We start from the raw sequence: 17,462 nt of genomic DNA, 5'->3' as shown, positions 1-17,462 counted from the left end.
AATTTGTAACTATATATGATTAAAAATGTAATAAATTATGTATTTACATTTTCTAAATAATGGTTCTCACCTCTGAGTTCTCCGTGGAAGCCTAGTTAATAATTACTTATCGATCGTTCTCCGCCATTCCATTGAGCGATAGTATAAAGTTAAAATATATATACCGTTAATAAAAAAAATTCTTAATATATAATTGTAGATTTTTAAAATTTTAAACCTTGATTCACTACAATTTAGTTGCTGATTTGAATCACAAAGAACTGAGGGATTCAAAACTGAACCAATTATGCTAGCTTAATTGTGTCAATTTCCTCATCTTTCCTCTATTAGTCCCATAGATTTAGTTTCTTAATAAAGACTTTTTATTCATCTCTCTACTCCATGTAATTATCGAAATCAACAATCATATATCCTTGATACGACAAGATATAAGCCGTTAACCACTTAGCTACCAGATCGCTGAAATAAACAATCATTTAGGAAGAAATTTTTGTACCTAAGAAAAGTATGAAAATTTTCCATCTGTTTCAGTGTCCAAATTATAGTGTTACTACAAATATTCTCATTTGTGTTGTTCTGTTTTCATGCAATGTTTTTGCAAATGCAACCACTGGTTCAGAGCATGTAACTTTCTTGCAGTGCTTGTCTGAACATTTAAGCCCAACTGAAGATTGCTCATCTTTTGTCTACAGTCCTCAAAATGCTTCATTTGCATCAGTTTTGAAAGCTTACATTAAGAATCTTAGGTTTGATACCTTGGACACTCCTAAACCTATTTTCATTGTCACTGCTTTGAAAGAAGCCCATGTACAAAGCACAGTTCTTTGTGCTAAAACCATGAAAATTCAACTTAAAATTCGAAGTGGTGGTCATGATTATGATGGCATTTCTTATGTGTCTAACCAAACATTTATCATTGTCGATATGTTTAATCTCCGAAATATCGATGTAAATGTTGTTACTGAGACTGCAGTTGTACAAGCAGGAGCAACTCTTGGTGAACTTTATTATAGGATTTGGGAGAAGAGTAAAGTTCATGGCTTTCCTGCTGGTGTTTGTCCTACTGTTGGAGTTGGTGGACATTTAAGTGGAGGAGGGTATGGAAATATGTTGCGTAAATTCGGGTTATCGGTGGATAATGTGATTGATGCAAGAATTGTGAATGCTAAAGGTGAGGTTTTGGATAGGAGAGCAATGGGGGAGGATCTTTTTTGGGCTATTAGAGGTGGTGGAGGTGGGAGTTTTGGTGTCATTTTGTCGTACACCATAAAATTAGTGAAGGTGCCTAAAATTGTGACTGTTTTTCGGGTTATGAGGTCTTTGGATGAAAATGCAATTGATCTTGTTCACAAGTACCAGCTTGTTATGGGCAAGTTGGACAATGAATTATTCATTCGGGTGCTTCTGCAACCGGTGAGTGGGAAAGTAAATGGCATGAAGACGATGAGAGCGTCGTTTACTGCAATGTTTCTTGGTGATTCCAATAGGCTTTTGAACATTTTGAAAACAGGGTTCCCTGAACTAGGAATACAGAAGAGTGATTGCTTTGAAATGAGTTGGATTAAGTCTGTCCTGTGGTGGGCAAACTTTGATACCAATAGTACATCCGAGAAACAGTTGTTGTCTCGAAAATCAAATGTGAATTTCATGAAGAGGAAATCAGATTACGTGCAAACTCCGATTCCAAAAGCCGGGCTAGAATTACTGGCAAAGATGATTGCAGTAGGGAATGCAGGACTTGTGTTGAACCCTTATGGTGGAAAAATGAGTGAAATTCCAACCACAGCTGTGCCATTTCCTCACCGGGCTGGGAACATTTACAAAATTCAGTACTCGATCACTTGGCACGAATCAGGCCTTGCAGCGGAAAATAACTACTTGAATCAACTAAGAAGTCTTCATGAATTTATGACACCATATGTGTCAAAGTCTCCTAGAGGTGCATACCTCAACTACAGAGATGTTGAGATCGGTACGACAGACAATGGGAAAAATAGTTACAATGAAGGTAAAGTTTACGGAGAATGTTATTTTGGGCCAAATTTTGACAGGCTTGTGAAAGTGAAAACTGCAGTTGATCCTGAGAATTTCTTTAGGAACGAGCAAAGTATACCTGTAATGCCTTCTTCTCAGGGTAGGCGTGTGGGATAGTATTATGGTATCGATTTGTGATTTATGGTTCGCTTTGTTTAAATACTTTTGCTTTGTCTGAAGCTAAAGTTTTAAATAAAAAATAGCTTGCTACTTGTGTATGGACTTGGCTTCTTACAAATTTTTAATCATGGACGTTAGTCTGTTTGTGCGGTCCTTACAAATAACTGTTCGAATAGTATAAGATCATGTTGGAGCCTTTTTCTAAGGTTTTAGAACGAATGCTTGTGATCTCGGGTTTCAAGTATATGAGAATCTAATCGGTAAAGATGAATCTGCAGTTTTGCTCTAATTTTCATTAGTTATATTAAAGTATAATATGTTTGATTGATTTATATGTTACTTCTTTATCTTTAATTAGTTCCATTTATTTAATTTAATATTAGTGATGTCAACCAAACATGGAAAACACTCCCTAACTTTTCTCCTTACCAGGGTCAAAGATTCATAATCAACCAACACAAAAACCAGAAAATGAAAAACAAAAGTTCTTGAGAATTAAGAACAATATTTGCAGAAGATTAGAATGGGTGCATGATACAATCAAATTTAGGAGGGAAAATAGAGACCTCTTCTGCTAATAGTTTTTCATTTTTTAATGAATTTTTATAGGAAACTTTTGTAATTTATTATATCGAAAGATTGTTGATAGGAAGAGATGTTGGGTGCACCAAGTGCTGCAGATAAAAATGCAGCAAAAAATAAACTGGTAGCATTGGCAATAGATAGAGATAAAGGAAGCCAAGGTGCATTGAAATGGGCTATTGATTATATATTAAGCAAAGGCCAAACCATCCTTTTGGTTCATGTCAAATCCAGATCTCCTAATTCTGTCACGCCTACTTCCTCCTCCTCCAGTATCTCTCTCTCTCTCTCTCTCTCTCTCTCTCTCTCTCTCTCTATCTATCTATCTATCTATCTATCAATCTCTCTCTCTCTCTCTCTCTCTCTGTCTCTGTCTCTCTCTCTCTCTCTCTATCTATCTCTCTCTCTCTCTCTCATATTTGTGTTACATAAATTTCATCATGATCCCTGTAAAACTACTATATCAAACATGCATGTTTGTTAATAAGTATATATATGAATTTATGTGAAGAATGCATGTTTCTTTTTGTTTGTATCTTTCTTGTTTTGTCAAGGTGAGTTATTTGTAAGACTAATAATCTAATTACAAGCCTAAAACTAATTACTTTCTTTTATTTCCTAATAGAAAAACATAAACATAGATGCAACAATGTAAACATATTTTGCCCTTTTTGTAACTTCACTTGCATTTTGTACTTGAGGTTTCAAATTATTGGGATATGATTTGTAGTCAATCAAAGAAGCCTCGTAGTTATTTAGTCTGATTGTTTTCTTTGAGGATACTGTGTCGACGATTAGGTTTTCTGCATTCCTTCTATGGTTATAGCTGCTCTTCTATTATAAGATTTCTATGCTTCATCTAAGCTCGTTTCTACAGATATACCCTAGTTAAGTTTGACAATGTTGCCCACTGCAGGAACACATGGAAATGTATTAGGCATCTATATTATTATCGAATATCAAACTATCCAAGGTTTTCAAACTAATTATAAACTGTACAAAATTTATTACTCTGCATTTAGTAATTTGCAGATATGATGCATTAGTAGTAATACAGTAGTAGTACACAGCCGGAAGAAGAAAATGCATATAGGAACACATTCCCTTGTTCTAAAATTTTGAGAGGTGAGCGAGGAAAATGCCTAGGAGAGTATGACACAAGTATTAACTAATGCTCCGAAAGATTAAGGAAGCATCTTCGAGCAGATTATAATTCTTCCAACACATCCTTGACAAAATGTCACCATTGTTAAAGGATGGAAGGATCATTCATTAGAGTTAACTTGTTAGTTTCCAAGAACATGTACTGCAATTATTTCAACATATTTACATATGTGGGATGCATAGTACATATTTTCTTTTACATAGTGCAAATGCTATGCATATGTGTCAAGAGGCGTATGTTATATATCTGCAGACTGCAGTGTGGAACCTTTATTTTTAATTTTCTTCAATTTACGTGACTTCTGTATATGAAAACAGAGTCAGGTTCATCCTTTATAGCTCTCAAACATTGAATTTATATTGATTCTGAGTGCAGAATCGAGCCAGATTTCTGATGGCAGTGATGAAACTGGAGATGCTGATTGCAAAGATGTGTTTCGACCCTTTCGTGCTTTTTGCACACGTAAAGATGTACGTATGAGAGCTTCGATTTTGCCAACACCAGTCAATATTTGATTGATAAAATGTATTAAAATTAGCTGAGTTCGCTTGATTTGCACTAGTAAAAGAAAATTGAAATGAATAACTTTCTTATACTTGGAGTGATCATTCTTCATATGTTTCTGCTTCAACCTAATAAATACCCATGTTATCAGATTAATTGTCAAGATGTTGTCCTAGAAGACACTGATGTAGCCAGAGCAATAGTCCAGTATGTTACAGAAACAGCAATTGAGATTTTGGTAATTGGTGCTGGCGCGAAAGGAGGTTTTTTTAGGTATGCATTCTTAAAATCGCAAATGTCTTGAACATTCCAATTAACAGTGTTTTGTAACTTATTCATTACATGCTTAGAGTTCTTAATCCATGTCTAACGCAACTCTGCAGACTAAATATTTTTGTTAAATATCTTTTGGCTTATGGTGACTATGCAGAAAATTACATTTGAAATCCACAGTCATGTAACAACATTGCTTTTTATGAAGTTTTTTTTTAAGTTAAATGTCTGTTTCTATCTCTGGAACTTTGATCTCTCTATCTACAAGTCTACAATCAATATTCATACTACTTTGGCCTCAAAAATTAATTACAACATTTAGACTGCTGTTTATCAGGCATCAGTACATAAACGATGCTCATATTCTAATTTCTCTGACATTTCTTGACTAGATTTAAATCGAAAGATATCCCTGGAAGTGTTGCAAAAAGTATACCTGATTTTTGTACCATCTACGTCATCTCTAAAGGAAAGATTTCCACCACGCGAGCTGCTTCAAGGCCTGCCCCATTTATTTCACCCCTTCGTAGCCAAATACTGTTCGCGCCTAGCATTAAATCCGAATCAGAGACATCAACACCTCATTCCTACAGTTCAAAAGGTAATCTCTTTATGAAAATATTAATCTATCACTTCTATATCCATTTCCTTTCACATATTATGTTTGCTTAATACCTGGCATTGCCTCTCATCAGTTCCAAAGCCACCATCGGAACAAACTTCTCAGAGCCTTCCAAGTGATTCAGGTTTTAGCAGGCAAGTTCTGATTATTCAGATTTCGAGACATTAGAAGGGATGACCTAAAAATTACTGTAGTCGTTCAAATTTATGCATGTTTGATGTCTGGTAGGTTAAACTGCAATTCTTCTAAAACTGCATTATGTGATCTCGGAGTACATGAAACTTAGTTTGGTGAATGAACATCTATTTTACTTGTGATAATACCATTTATCATAGCTGAACTGAACTATGTCTATTTTGTCACTAACAGATCACCATTTGCTAATAGGAGAGCCCTAACTGCAAATTCATATGATCTCGACTTATCCTTCAACAGTTCTAGTAGACCTAGCACCGATCGCATGTATTTTGAAAGTTTCGATGCAAGTTCAACCCCAAGGCTTTCGAGCTCTTCAAACTTCTCAGACTTGGACAATTTCCAAAGCTTTGAACCATATCAAAATGGAAGAAGATCAGTGGACACGATGACACCAACTGAACTCTCTTTTGTCTCGGCTGAAAGTGATATTTTGTCCTCATCTCCGCCAACGGTGAGAGTCAATTATAAATTTTATGTAGGAACCTGCAGCTGTGACATTTCCCTTAAACCTCCTTGCCAGCTTTCTCCTGTTATTGAATAATAATCAGACTTAATTTCCAGTCTGCGAATGAATGAATGAATGTAACAGATGTTTAACCATAATTTTTAAATATGAATACTGATGTCGGTTATATATTATTTACAGGATGATTTAGAAGCAGAGATGAGAAGACTTAAGCTGGAGCTCAAGCAAACGATAGACATGTACAGTACAGCTTGTAAAGAGGCACTCTCGGCCAAACAGAAGGTATGTAAAGTTGATTCGTCCTTGTTAGGTAACCAGTCACACTAAAACCTTAAGGTGGTAGAGGAAGGCCCGAACAGGATCTTATACTCTTTAACAGTCCTTACACTATAACAACTCGACAGCATTATTTAACATTCTGTTTATAGGCAATGGAGCTCCAGCGCTGGAAAATGGAAGAAGAGCAGAGATTAGAAGAGGCGCGAGTTGCTGAAGGAAAAGCATTGGCACTTGCAGAAAGAGAGAAGGCCAGGTCCAAGGCAGCCATAGAACATGCTGAAGCAGCTCAGAGGCTTGCAGAGATTGAAGCACAAAAGAGGATTACTGTAGAAATGAAAGCGTTCAAAGAGTTAGAAGAGAGGAACAAGGCACTTACTTCCATGGCAAAATCAGATGCAAGGTACAGAAAGTACACCATTGAGGAGATAGAAGCAGCGACTGAATTCTTTGCCAAGTCTCGTAAGATTGGTGAAGGTGGTTATGGGCCAGTATACAAATGTTATCTGGACCACACACCTGTCGCGGTTAAGGTTCTGCGCCCAGATGCAGCTCAAGGAAGAACACAGTTTCAACAAGAGGTACACACCACATCCACATGGACAGAATTTTTAAATGTTCCAGGTGTACACACCACATCCACATGGACAGAATTTTTAAATGTTCCAGGTGTTCCAAATAATCACTGGTTCATGAATAATATAAGATATGTTCAAGAACATCAGGAACCTCAATTATTTAGCAGTAACTAGGTAGAAAATTACAAAATTTTATGTACTCATGCATCCAAAAGTTCAAATAATGCATTATATATGCCTTAACACATAGTACATATAAGACAGGTTTTCTCATATATGTTTGTTACTTCACTAATAAATCTTGTTGCATGGTTCACTGTGTTTAACCGTATTTTTCCTTACAATATGAAATGTCCATGGCTGCTACTAGATTGAAATACTGAGCTGCATACGGCATCCTAATATGGTTTTACTCCTTGGAGCTTGCCCCGAGTATGGCTGCTTAGTTTATGAGTACATGTCAAATGGAAGTTTAGAAGACCGTCTTCTTCAGAAAGGAAACTCGAAACCACTCTCTTGGCAGCATAGGTTTAGGATTGCAGCCGAGATTGGAACAGGGCTACTTTTCCTTCACCAGACAAAACCAGAACCACTTGTACATCGCGACCTAAAACCTGGAAATATCTTGCTTGACCGCAACTTAGTTAGCAAAATTGGTGATGTTGGATTGGCCAGGCTTGTCCCTCCATCAGTTGCAGATACTGTTACCCAGTATCGTGTGACATCCACAGCTGGAACATTTTGCTATATAGATCCAGAGTATCAGCAAACAGGCATGCTTGGTGTGAAGTCTGACATATACTCTTTAGGAATCATGTATCTGCAGATAATTACTGCCAGGTCACCGATGGGCTTAACACATCATGTTGAAAGGGCTATTGAAAAGGGAACTTTTCATGAGATTCTGGATCAATCTGTGCCTGATTGGCCAGTTGAAGAGGCATTAAGCTTTGCGAAGATATCTCTACAGTGTGCTGAGCTACGGAGAAAAGATAGACCAGATCTTGGCACAGTTGTCTTGCCAGAGCTAGAGCGATTAAGAGAACTTGCTGAAGAGAACATGACAGATGCAATGCTGTACGGGACAGCTCCCTCGCCCACCCAAAGTCAAGCCTCCATATCTCAAGTAAGTGACATTGTTGTACATATTCAAATTTCAATTCTTGCTGCAAACTAGTCATTGTTGTGAGCTAATTAATATCAGATAACAGAATGTAAATGTGGTAATTGACGCTGATCAGAATAATTCTGACAAACATGTTAAGGCAATTATAAAATCACATAGCGGTGCTAACTTCATGAACATAAGCCTTAAACAAACTTGAGACCTATTTTCAATTTTGAAAACCGTGGTAGAGACATTAAAATTCTAATGATTCCTCATGTCATGCTAAAACATCATGAGGATTCTGATATAACTTCTTACAATGCCTAACAACTTTCTAACTGAATTATGAAGGCGAGTTATCCGCGATCTACCTGCACCTACAATAGCAGAACAAGCACAGATGATAAATCTTCAGAAGCAAGGTAGTGAAGGAACATGTAAAAAGTTGAAACAAGGAAGATATCAAACCTCATGTGCAGGCTTCATCATCTAACAGATTATCATAGTCTATTCCGCTTTAGAGCATAATCTCTAGTTTTTCACCACAAGGCACAGCTCACTTCGACGTTTCCAATTCTCAACTGGTACCATCGCGACATCTCTCTGAGCAGTTGGATAAAAAAAAAAGGTGCAATTATTTTCCGGTGAACATTCTGTATCTATCAATTAGTTTGTCCAAACCCTGTCAATGGTTGTGCAGTTTTTTTCCTGGAAGTAGCTCGAAGTTGTATAATTATTTATGTAAATTATAGCATCTGCCACAATATAGCCAGATGAACAAAGAGTGTCTTCACTAACTGTGGGTAGTGTATTTTAATTTGATTTATGTAGATTACATAAGCTTGTACTGCAAGCAAATTTTCAAAATCTGGTAGCAAGTTTTTTATTAATCTGATTGAAAACAAGTAGCCACAAAAATGAACTAGTGCATTATAATTAACAAGATTTATAGCTGAAGAAAAGTTAACATTTCTTCTTTTCATATATCATTAACAGCTCCAAACTGAAGTTACATTCAACTAAAAAGGATATTCCAGGCCCAAAGTACAATTTCACATATCCTTGAAGTAGTCCTTCACTAGAGAACTGATATTTATAAACAGGAGAGAACTTAAAAGAGGAAAAAAACTAGTAAAGATAACTCAGCTTTACAGTGTCGAAAATAAATTTAACTATTCTTGAGAATCTGGCAAAGTTGGTCAAGAGTGTGGGTATAATTCTCTAAACATGTGATAAGCTTGTCGCCTTGACGTCTCACATTAACAGCTTGAGTAGTCTTGGCACTTTCCTGATCAGCCAACACGTAGTCGACTTTTTCCACAAATTTTCCTTCAAGTACAGCATTGATCTGTTCTGCAGAATTAAGCAGCTCTATGGTCATCCTTTCTACCTTCTCTTCTTTATTACTTTCTTTCTTCTCATTTTTTACATCAACACTCTCTTTCGGACACTCTACTTCTACCTTTACTGCTGATCTGCATAATAGCTTGTTCGGTTTTCTTACAGTTTTGCTGCTTTTCCGTCGTGCACCCCAGCCTTCCAGAAAGTGTTTCTTTGGCATAATTTTGCGCTTATACTTCTTGGGATGTAGTGATACTGAAATATAAAGAGTCCCATAGTATCACGACTTCTCAGAAAATTTTATAGACAGTAGTGAAGTTTTAACACGGATGCTAATAATTCATAGAGCTAGATTGTACAGCCAAGTGCAAAGTCACCAGATAATTATAGCTACTTAATATACATAGAAACAGGTAATCCTTGCATAGTTTATAAGACTTGGCCAAGGGGAAGTGGTAAACCAAAGGCGACTCACGACTGTTCCGGAAAGCCAAAAGCTTCTTTAATTATCTATAATCTCTTTTAAGGTCTCACATTAATGCGTGAAAAATAGGCACCTTGACAGCAGTGGACTGCCAAAGTGCATAAAAAATTTATGAGTCTAAGTTAACTAATTTCATTAAAATGGCAATGGCGCTAATAGCCAAATTGTTTTAACAACTAAACCAACTGATCATTTAAATATAAAATCAACTAAACACTTATAACTTTTGTTTACTAGGATTAATTCACTGAACATAACAAAGAATATGCATAAAAAGCTTCCCGGAATGTTCCTATATATGCATTTATGAAGCTCAACACCAATGGCATCACTCACACACAAAAAGGAACAAGTAGAGGGGGAAACAGTCCAGAAATCAAAGAGGCCTACTAGGTGATTGAGGTTTTAAAATATGATTAGCACCATTCCAATTTTCTGTTCACGCCTATTAAATCACATGTCTAGCTTTTCAATAATGAGGAACTGGTTGTTGTCTTCATAAATAATTACTCTATGATGGCCATCACAGGGTATTTATAGAAAGCTATGCCTAATGCAGAGAGATGATATTTAAAAATAGAATAGAAAAATCACTACATTAAAGAATTCTCTATTAGTATCCGAATAAATTTAACAACCAGCTTTATAATTTGAAGGCAGGAAAAAGCAACAGACTGGTAGCATGATTGCAGTTGAATGGTGGATATGTTGAAGGTAAGATTACACTACCAAATGGTAACATTTGTGGCCGAAATAGACTGATTGCCACATCTAGGTTGAGCAGCAGTGGAAAAACGCCAAAATTAACTTAGACAGATAATAGTTGCGACAAATATATATAGGCACAACAGAACTCATGACTATGATGGGCATGGTCCTAGAAATAGGGAAGAATAATGTGGGCACAACAACAGGTCTCATGGACGTATCGTGGTCCTCCTGATAGGGAGCTATATAGAAACCTACAAATAACTAAAAATATCGCATGTCCAACACCAACTAATTTGGGATAAGTAGCATTCAGTAAATCTACTAGTAAAAGAGGCCAAAAAGAGCCATAGCCTATAATTTTGTTTTATTTCATCTGAAAGACACTTGTGCCACTTCCCAGCACTTTCCCAAAACATTTAACTCATAATCAACTTGCACATTTAGTCCTTGTATTGATAATCACTTTTTTATATTATCTTCCTCAATTCTTCGGTTCACAAATGCCTCTATCACAACAATATCTTACACACAAATATCCAAACCAACAAACCTATACACATAGCGCCTAATCTTCCAATAAGAACCAAACCACTCAAATAACAAATTCCCCATACTTTTTCTCTCCTAAACATCATCCCCTTCAATAACAAACTAGCAACCATAAAAAACACATATATAACAAGTAGTTCACACCCTAAGTAATTCCCCATAATTTCCTACACTTATAAAACACTTAAAAATCAAATACACCATACAATGCATTTCAACACACATAAACAAACTCACACTCATGTTAAAACACTTCTAGCACGAGAACTCGTAAACTAAAAGTTAAACTACCATATAAAACAAGTACTTCAAAAAAACAATAACATTTCAAAAAACAAAGAAACCACACAATGCATTTCATTTCAACACACATATATATATATAGGGTCGCGCTCAAATGAGAACAGTTTTAGCGCGAGAACACGTGAACTAAAAAAAAATACCACACCATACCGGACCGCGAAATAACATCAACCAACAACTCCTCCCTCTCAAGATCCTTCTCAACCGGGTCAACATCCGGGTCACTCTCACACCTCCCATCTCTAACCCTAACAAACTCCTCAATAGCCTTATAAATTTCGGGATCGAAATTTTTCAAATTATTAAAATCATCGTACATTGTGTTCCATTTTTTCTTGCACTGATTCAAGCTTCGATTGAGTCCTAAAGCGTGGCAGTTTTGGACAATGATTTGCCATTTTTGGAAAGATGAGAAAGTGTTCAGACAATCTCGTTCGACAGCGGTGAGTTCGGTTACGAGGATTAGGTGTTCCTGGTGGGTCCAGTCTGGGGCGGCTTGGGAGCGTGTGCGGAGAGTGGTGGAGGAGGACATTGAGGTTGTAAGTAGAGGTTGTGTTTGTGTTTTGTAATGAAAGTGGAGTTTAGCTTTAAAGTGTTTTGTTTTGTTTGTTTTGGGGATGTTTGGATGAGATTGGAATGGTTGTGGCCCAAATTTATGGGTTGTGGCCCATGAAGTTGATATGAATTTATGGCCCACTTTGTTAGTTTGGATTTAATTAAATATTTATTCCGGTTTAAATTAGTGAAGATGATTTAAGTTGACCCTTGATAATTATTTATTTTTTGTAATTTTTTTAATTTTTAATTAAATACATAGGTGTTAGAGTGACAATTAAGACCTTATAATCAGTGTTCCACAAATTGACTTATGAACCGGTAACTTGATCAAAATATCGGTTAGAATCAAGTTGTCGACATAATTCTTCAAAATCGCTGCACTATATATATATAGTTGAAATCGGTCAAAATTCGGGTCAATAATCAGGAAAGTCGGGTTAACTATTATACATACAAAAAATCTCACAAACACAAACAATTCTTTCAGCTTGGCAGTTTATGGTGTGATTTAGCGAGAAATTAGAAAGAGGAATAGAAGTTGATAAAAAACATCTGATTGAAAATATTAAATTGACTACTACTAGGAGTGAGCATTTCTCGGTTTAGAACCGAGAATCGAACCGAACCGATCAAAAATTTCGGTTCCAGTTCAGTTCTTTACCAATTCGGGTTTGGTTCGGTTCTTGTTTTTCTATAAATTTCGGTTCTCGGTTCGGTTCGGTTCTTAACATACTAGAACCGTAAGAACCGAACCGAACTGTATATAAATGAATAAATACAAATATATATATAAATATATGTATATATATTACGTATTATATTTTCTTATTTATAATATTTTGATAAATTTTAAGAAAAATATGATTTTTATTGTATTACTCATTTTTTTAAATATATATGGAGTTTCGAATATTTTTATAAATATTTTTCTTCTTATATATTAGAAAGTAATCAAATTTAAAATGATCCACCACTAATAATTTTTTTTTTAATAAGTTACCCTTAATAAATAAACAAAACTAGTCAAAATTTAAAAAGTTGGAATATAAAATAATATGTAAAATAAATAAATATAAAATAAAATATAACTTCGGTTCTTTCGGTTCGGAACCGAACCGAACCGAAATTTACGATTCGGTTCCGGTTCGGTTCTTACCTATAAACGGGTCCGGTTCGGTTCTTGAAATATTGCTATTTCGGTTTTCGGTTCCGGTTCGGTTCGGTCCGGTTTTGACCCGTTGCTCACCCCTAACTAACTACTACTAGTGTCCTCTTGTACATGTACAACCGAGGTAGTACAATTATTTTAACAATTAAATGGGCCCCGTAAAAAACAATTAAATGAACCCTTAGCTCCTTGGCCATATCAGTGTTACAGTTTTCGGAAATCGGAACTATTCGATTGAGGTACCGATTTACGATTTATCGGACGATTTTTAAAAAATCGGATGATTTATTGGCGATTTATCGGCAAATCGGTCAAATCGGACAAATATCTTTGACCGATTTTTGAAAAATAGGCCGATTTTTATAACAGAGGGTCATATCCATAAGGTCCAATAGAGTTCATTATTATAATATGTGATGTGGCATCCATTTAATACAAATATGTATTTTAAAATGTTATTAAAATTTATCCGGTTTCATTGTAATTTTATATTTTGATAAATTCTCGATTTTCGATAAATCGTAAATTGGTAGCTGAATCAGTTTAGTCAGATATTTTATTTCTGCAACACTGCCTTATATCTTTAATAATTTTTGAAAAGGAAATTATATTTAAGAGGGTGTTGGATAGGTGTCAACCGTCAAGAATGGTTGAATGAAAATGAAAATAATATAAAATTTCAAGGAGGGGGGAAATTATGATTTAATCCCTACGAAAAATGAGTTTCCAACTCCATTTACTTTATTGACTAATCCAAAAATTTAATATGAAGTTTCAATTTATATTAATCAGATTTATTAATCATGAAATAAATATTCTATATTTTGACGATATTAAATTTAATAATGACGTGTAAGGATGGTTTGGTAGCCGAAATTAGTGAATCTAAATGCAAGACTCTTTTACTAATAATAACTCATACCATGTGTTGTTCTTATGACTAATTTAAATCTCTTAATATAATATAGGTGCTCGAATATGGTGCCCGTTTGGGATATCTGAAAATAAGTAACTTACAACTTAAAATAAAATGAATAAGTGAATTATAAGTGATAAATAAAAGAATACTTATAAGTTAAATAAATGTTTGGATAATTTTAATTATAAGTTAGAAATTTTCTTCTCTTAAATGAATTAAAATACATAATTATTAAATATAATTATCTAAATTCTTGAATTTTAAGTTAGATTAACATTTAAAAATATAAATTATAAAATTGAAGTGTTGAAAAAAAGTACGTCGTTACTAACATTCAACTTATCAACTTATAAGTTATAAATTCAGTTTATAAGTTGGACCGACAAACACTCGTCGTCGATAAACTGTAACGGGCGTGACTTATAAGTGGGCGGCAACAGGTCCATGATATTATCTCACAAGAACTTAAAAACTAAAATGTAATGATCTTCGAAATATGATATTCGAATTTCGAAGTTAATGGCTAAGGTAGAAAGTAGGTAGGAGTATAAACGTTAAAGAAGAATTTTCCAATAGGCGTGTGACCAAAGACCGTGACCACAGCATCACAAGATTGACAGAGCAGAGGTGTGTGTAAATTGTAAACTTTTGAAAAAAAAATCAGTTCATTGAACCTGGACTCTTTTCTACTACCACCCTCTTTTTTCGTGCGCCCATTTTGTGGATTTTAGAGTGGTTTTTGAATGGGATTCTTTCATAATTATTCAAGTTTTACGAAAGATTTTTAAAAATATTTTTATTTTTTAAAAATATTTATAAAAATATGTGTAATTATTTTTGCTAACATGTTATCAAGGTTGTCCCAAATTTGAATACATAAAACTCTGAAACCCTAAAATTCTCTCAACCTTGAAGCAGTCTCCCTATCATTTCTAAGGGGCTTCCATCGGCTTTCAACGGTGGAAAGCCCCGATCTATTTTTCTTTGTTTTTATTATTAATTCATCTCTTAGTTCATCTCTGGTTAATCTTCAATAATTTCCCAATTTATTTGGGTTTTGTTTGTATCTCCTTGTGAGAGTTTGGTTTTATTTGATTTGTTTGCAGTTCATCATGTTCGATATTATAAATTGCAGATTTTTCATGGTGTTGATTCGGTTATAAAGGTTTTTGTGGTGATTAATTTGTGGTCGATTGCTCAAAACAATAATGGGAGAATTACATCATGTAGATATCACTTCAAAAAATCGTTTGTTGTTATCCAATAAGTAAGCATTCAACAACGATACAATTATGCGTTTGTTCAATTTCGATCATATGTGTAGATGTCGTATGACTTTTCATTATTGAATTATTTTCATTTTTCAAAAAAAAAAAGGTTGTCCCAAATCTTTTTGGGTGTGAGTATATTTTATTTAAAATATTTTTGTTTTTTGGTGTTGATTTCGTTGGAAAGGATTTATATAATTTTTTGGCATATTTGAATTTCTTGCATAGAAACTGAGAAGGTGGTGAATATCACGAGTGTTTACTTTTCACAAACAAAAGATTATTCATAGTTTGAGGGCATTTGCTCCTCCGATTTTAGTTAATGTAACTAAAATTTTTGAATATTGGGCTACAGATGATATTAATGTGAAGGTCAATTGTGATACTGCTATTTTTAGGGTCGATGTTGGCTAGACTGTTGGGAAATTTATTATAATCCATTTTATTTCAAATAATTTTATTCTATTTGTTAAGAAATCTGAAAATAAGACGACTATTTATTTAGTTTGTTTATTTGTTTTCTAATCAGGTTGTATTATCAGTTCGGTGGTCTGTTCCGACCGTCTTCTAGTGTTTTAATGAATACATTCTATTTTGTTTGTCAAAAAAATGCAACATAAAATGCAACCCGGATTGCAATCTAAAACAACGATACAATTTAAACTAAATTGCAACCTATTATGCAACATCGTATTTTTGCATATATTTTCAGAATAAAATAGTATGTTTACAAATCTTTTTGATAAAATTGCAAATAATTCTATAAAAAATGTATTTTTGATAAATTTCCTTTATTTATTACATTACGTTTGTGGCTCTAATCAAGATTTGTTTTAGAATTAAAATACTCAAATCTTTTACAGATTTGGAATGTTTGGCTTAAAACTAGACTTAAATTTGACAGGAGTACAAATGATTAGTATTAAATACATGGGGTGAATGCTGCAATTATTCAAGTTACATTTTACGTCAAAGTCATTTAAAAAAATTATATACAATATTTCATATAAAAAAATATTTATTAATAATTAACAAATTATATAAATTTTAAAATAACTGTTAAAATTTTAATACATGGCGTGTTTTATTAGCTAAATTTGTAACATGCGAAGTTCATAACATATCGATAATAAAGCAATCAATTAAACAGTCAACACTTATTTTTTCAAATTTTATAAAGAAAAAGTTTGGAGGACTTGGAATTACTCGCTTTTACATTAAAAGTAGGTATTTATCATTACTCAAAGAATGGAAAAGAGGATAAAATTGACATTTATTAATCAAGAATTTAAATAAATTCTAACGGAATATCCTATTTAAAATATTAAAAAAATGATATTTATTAATGTGTGCCAACAAAATATACAATAAATACTAAATTTTATGAATTTGATGCATTTTCCTTAATAAAATTGTTGTAAATACAAATTGATTTATCAATATTTATGATTATATTTATGATCAGAATACCAATTAAAATAAATCAAATTTAACTAGAACTGGCAATCCGTTCGTTTCGTGTACTTTCGTATCGTGTACTTTCGTGTTTCGTGTCATGGATGTTTAACCCAAACCCGAACCGTTAATAATTCGTTTCGTTTTGTGTTCGCGTACCTTCATTTCGTGTATATTTCGTGTTGTGTTTCGTGTAATTTAAAATTAATAATAAAAATAAAGATAAATAAAATATATATTCAAATATTAAGTTTTTACTAGTCGAGTCTTAAATAAGTCATAAAGATTCAAGTGCAGTTAAGTCTTATAAAATTTAAATTTGAATTTATTTTGTATCTATATTCTGTAAAAATTTTATGTAAAATATTATTGTAAGATATATGTATTCATATAATTTTGATAAATTTATTTAAATATTTATTTATTTTGTGTACTTTCGTTTCGTGTCGTGTACTCAAGTATAAACCCAAAACCAACACTAAATTCATCTTGTACTTTCGTGTTCGTGTACCAAAAATGTCAAACCAAACCCGTTATTTTCGTATCATTTTCGTGTCTGTGTTATTGTGTTATGTACGAAATTGCCGGCTCTAAATTTAATATTTAACGTGTGTCCTTGAACCGACATTAAAAAACCGAAAAAAAAATCAATGACACAAAATTTAATGTAGAGTAAGAAAAGATCGGCGTGACGTACGTGGGCACTCATATGCATCACGTACATACACGTGATCCCGTCCAAATTCATTCCTAACTAGTTTATGCCTTCAAAAAATTGTA

At 33.8% G+C, this 17,462-nt stretch overlaps 3 protein-coding genes and 1 long non-coding RNA gene across 4 annotated transcripts; 2 read left to right on the top strand and 2 right to left on the bottom strand.

The window, feature by feature from the left end:
• Positions 1–566: 566 nt before the first annotated feature.
• On the top strand, positions 567–2,286 carry LOC141670392 (berberine bridge enzyme-like 19). The gene has a single exon (XM_074476208.1). It carries the CDS (start codon positions 838–840, stop codon positions 2,149–2,151), a length of 1,314 nt encoding a protein of 437 aa, XP_074332309.1. The 5' UTR covers positions 567–837; the 3' UTR covers positions 2,152–2,286.
• A 378-nt stretch (positions 2,287–2,664) lies between these two features.
• Positions 2,665–8,793, top strand: LOC141670391 (U-box domain-containing protein 35-like). The gene is made up of 10 exons (XM_074476207.1): positions 2,665–3,008; positions 4,277–4,371; positions 4,557–4,678; positions 5,071–5,279; positions 5,374–5,434; positions 5,670–5,949; positions 6,145–6,246; positions 6,393–6,821; positions 7,189–7,944; positions 8,278–8,793. Exons 1-10 carry the CDS (start codon positions 2,810–2,812, stop codon positions 8,350–8,352), a joined length of 2,328 nt encoding a protein of 775 aa, XP_074332308.1. The 5' UTR covers positions 2,665–2,809; the 3' UTR covers positions 8,353–8,793.
• Positions 5,068–5,682, bottom strand: LOC141670393 (uncharacterized). The gene is made up of 2 exons (XR_012554533.1): positions 5,354–5,682; positions 5,068–5,265 (listed from the first exon to the last, which is right to left on the bottom strand). It is a non-coding gene; the product is annotated as an uncharacterized LOC141670393 (long non-coding RNA).
• Positions 8,794–8,915: 122 nt separating the features above from the next.
• Positions 8,916–11,903, bottom strand: LOC141671797 (uncharacterized). Its single transcript, XM_074478151.1, has 2 exons — positions 11,465–11,903; positions 8,916–9,522 (listed from the first exon to the last, which is right to left on the bottom strand). Exons 1-2 carry the CDS (start codon positions 11,844–11,846, stop codon positions 9,095–9,097), a joined length of 810 nt encoding a protein of 269 aa, XP_074334252.1. The 5' UTR covers positions 11,847–11,903; the 3' UTR covers positions 8,916–9,094.
• Between the last annotated feature and the right edge of the window lie 5,559 nt (positions 11,904–17,462).

This window comes from Apium graveolens, chromosome 7 (genome assembly GCF_009905375.1).
Source record: "Apium graveolens cultivar Ventura chromosome 7, ASM990537v1, whole genome shotgun sequence".
Taxonomy (NCBI): domain Eukaryota; kingdom Viridiplantae; phylum Streptophyta; class Magnoliopsida; order Apiales; family Apiaceae; genus Apium; species Apium graveolens.
This window is presented reverse-complemented; position numbering and strand designations above follow the sequence as displayed.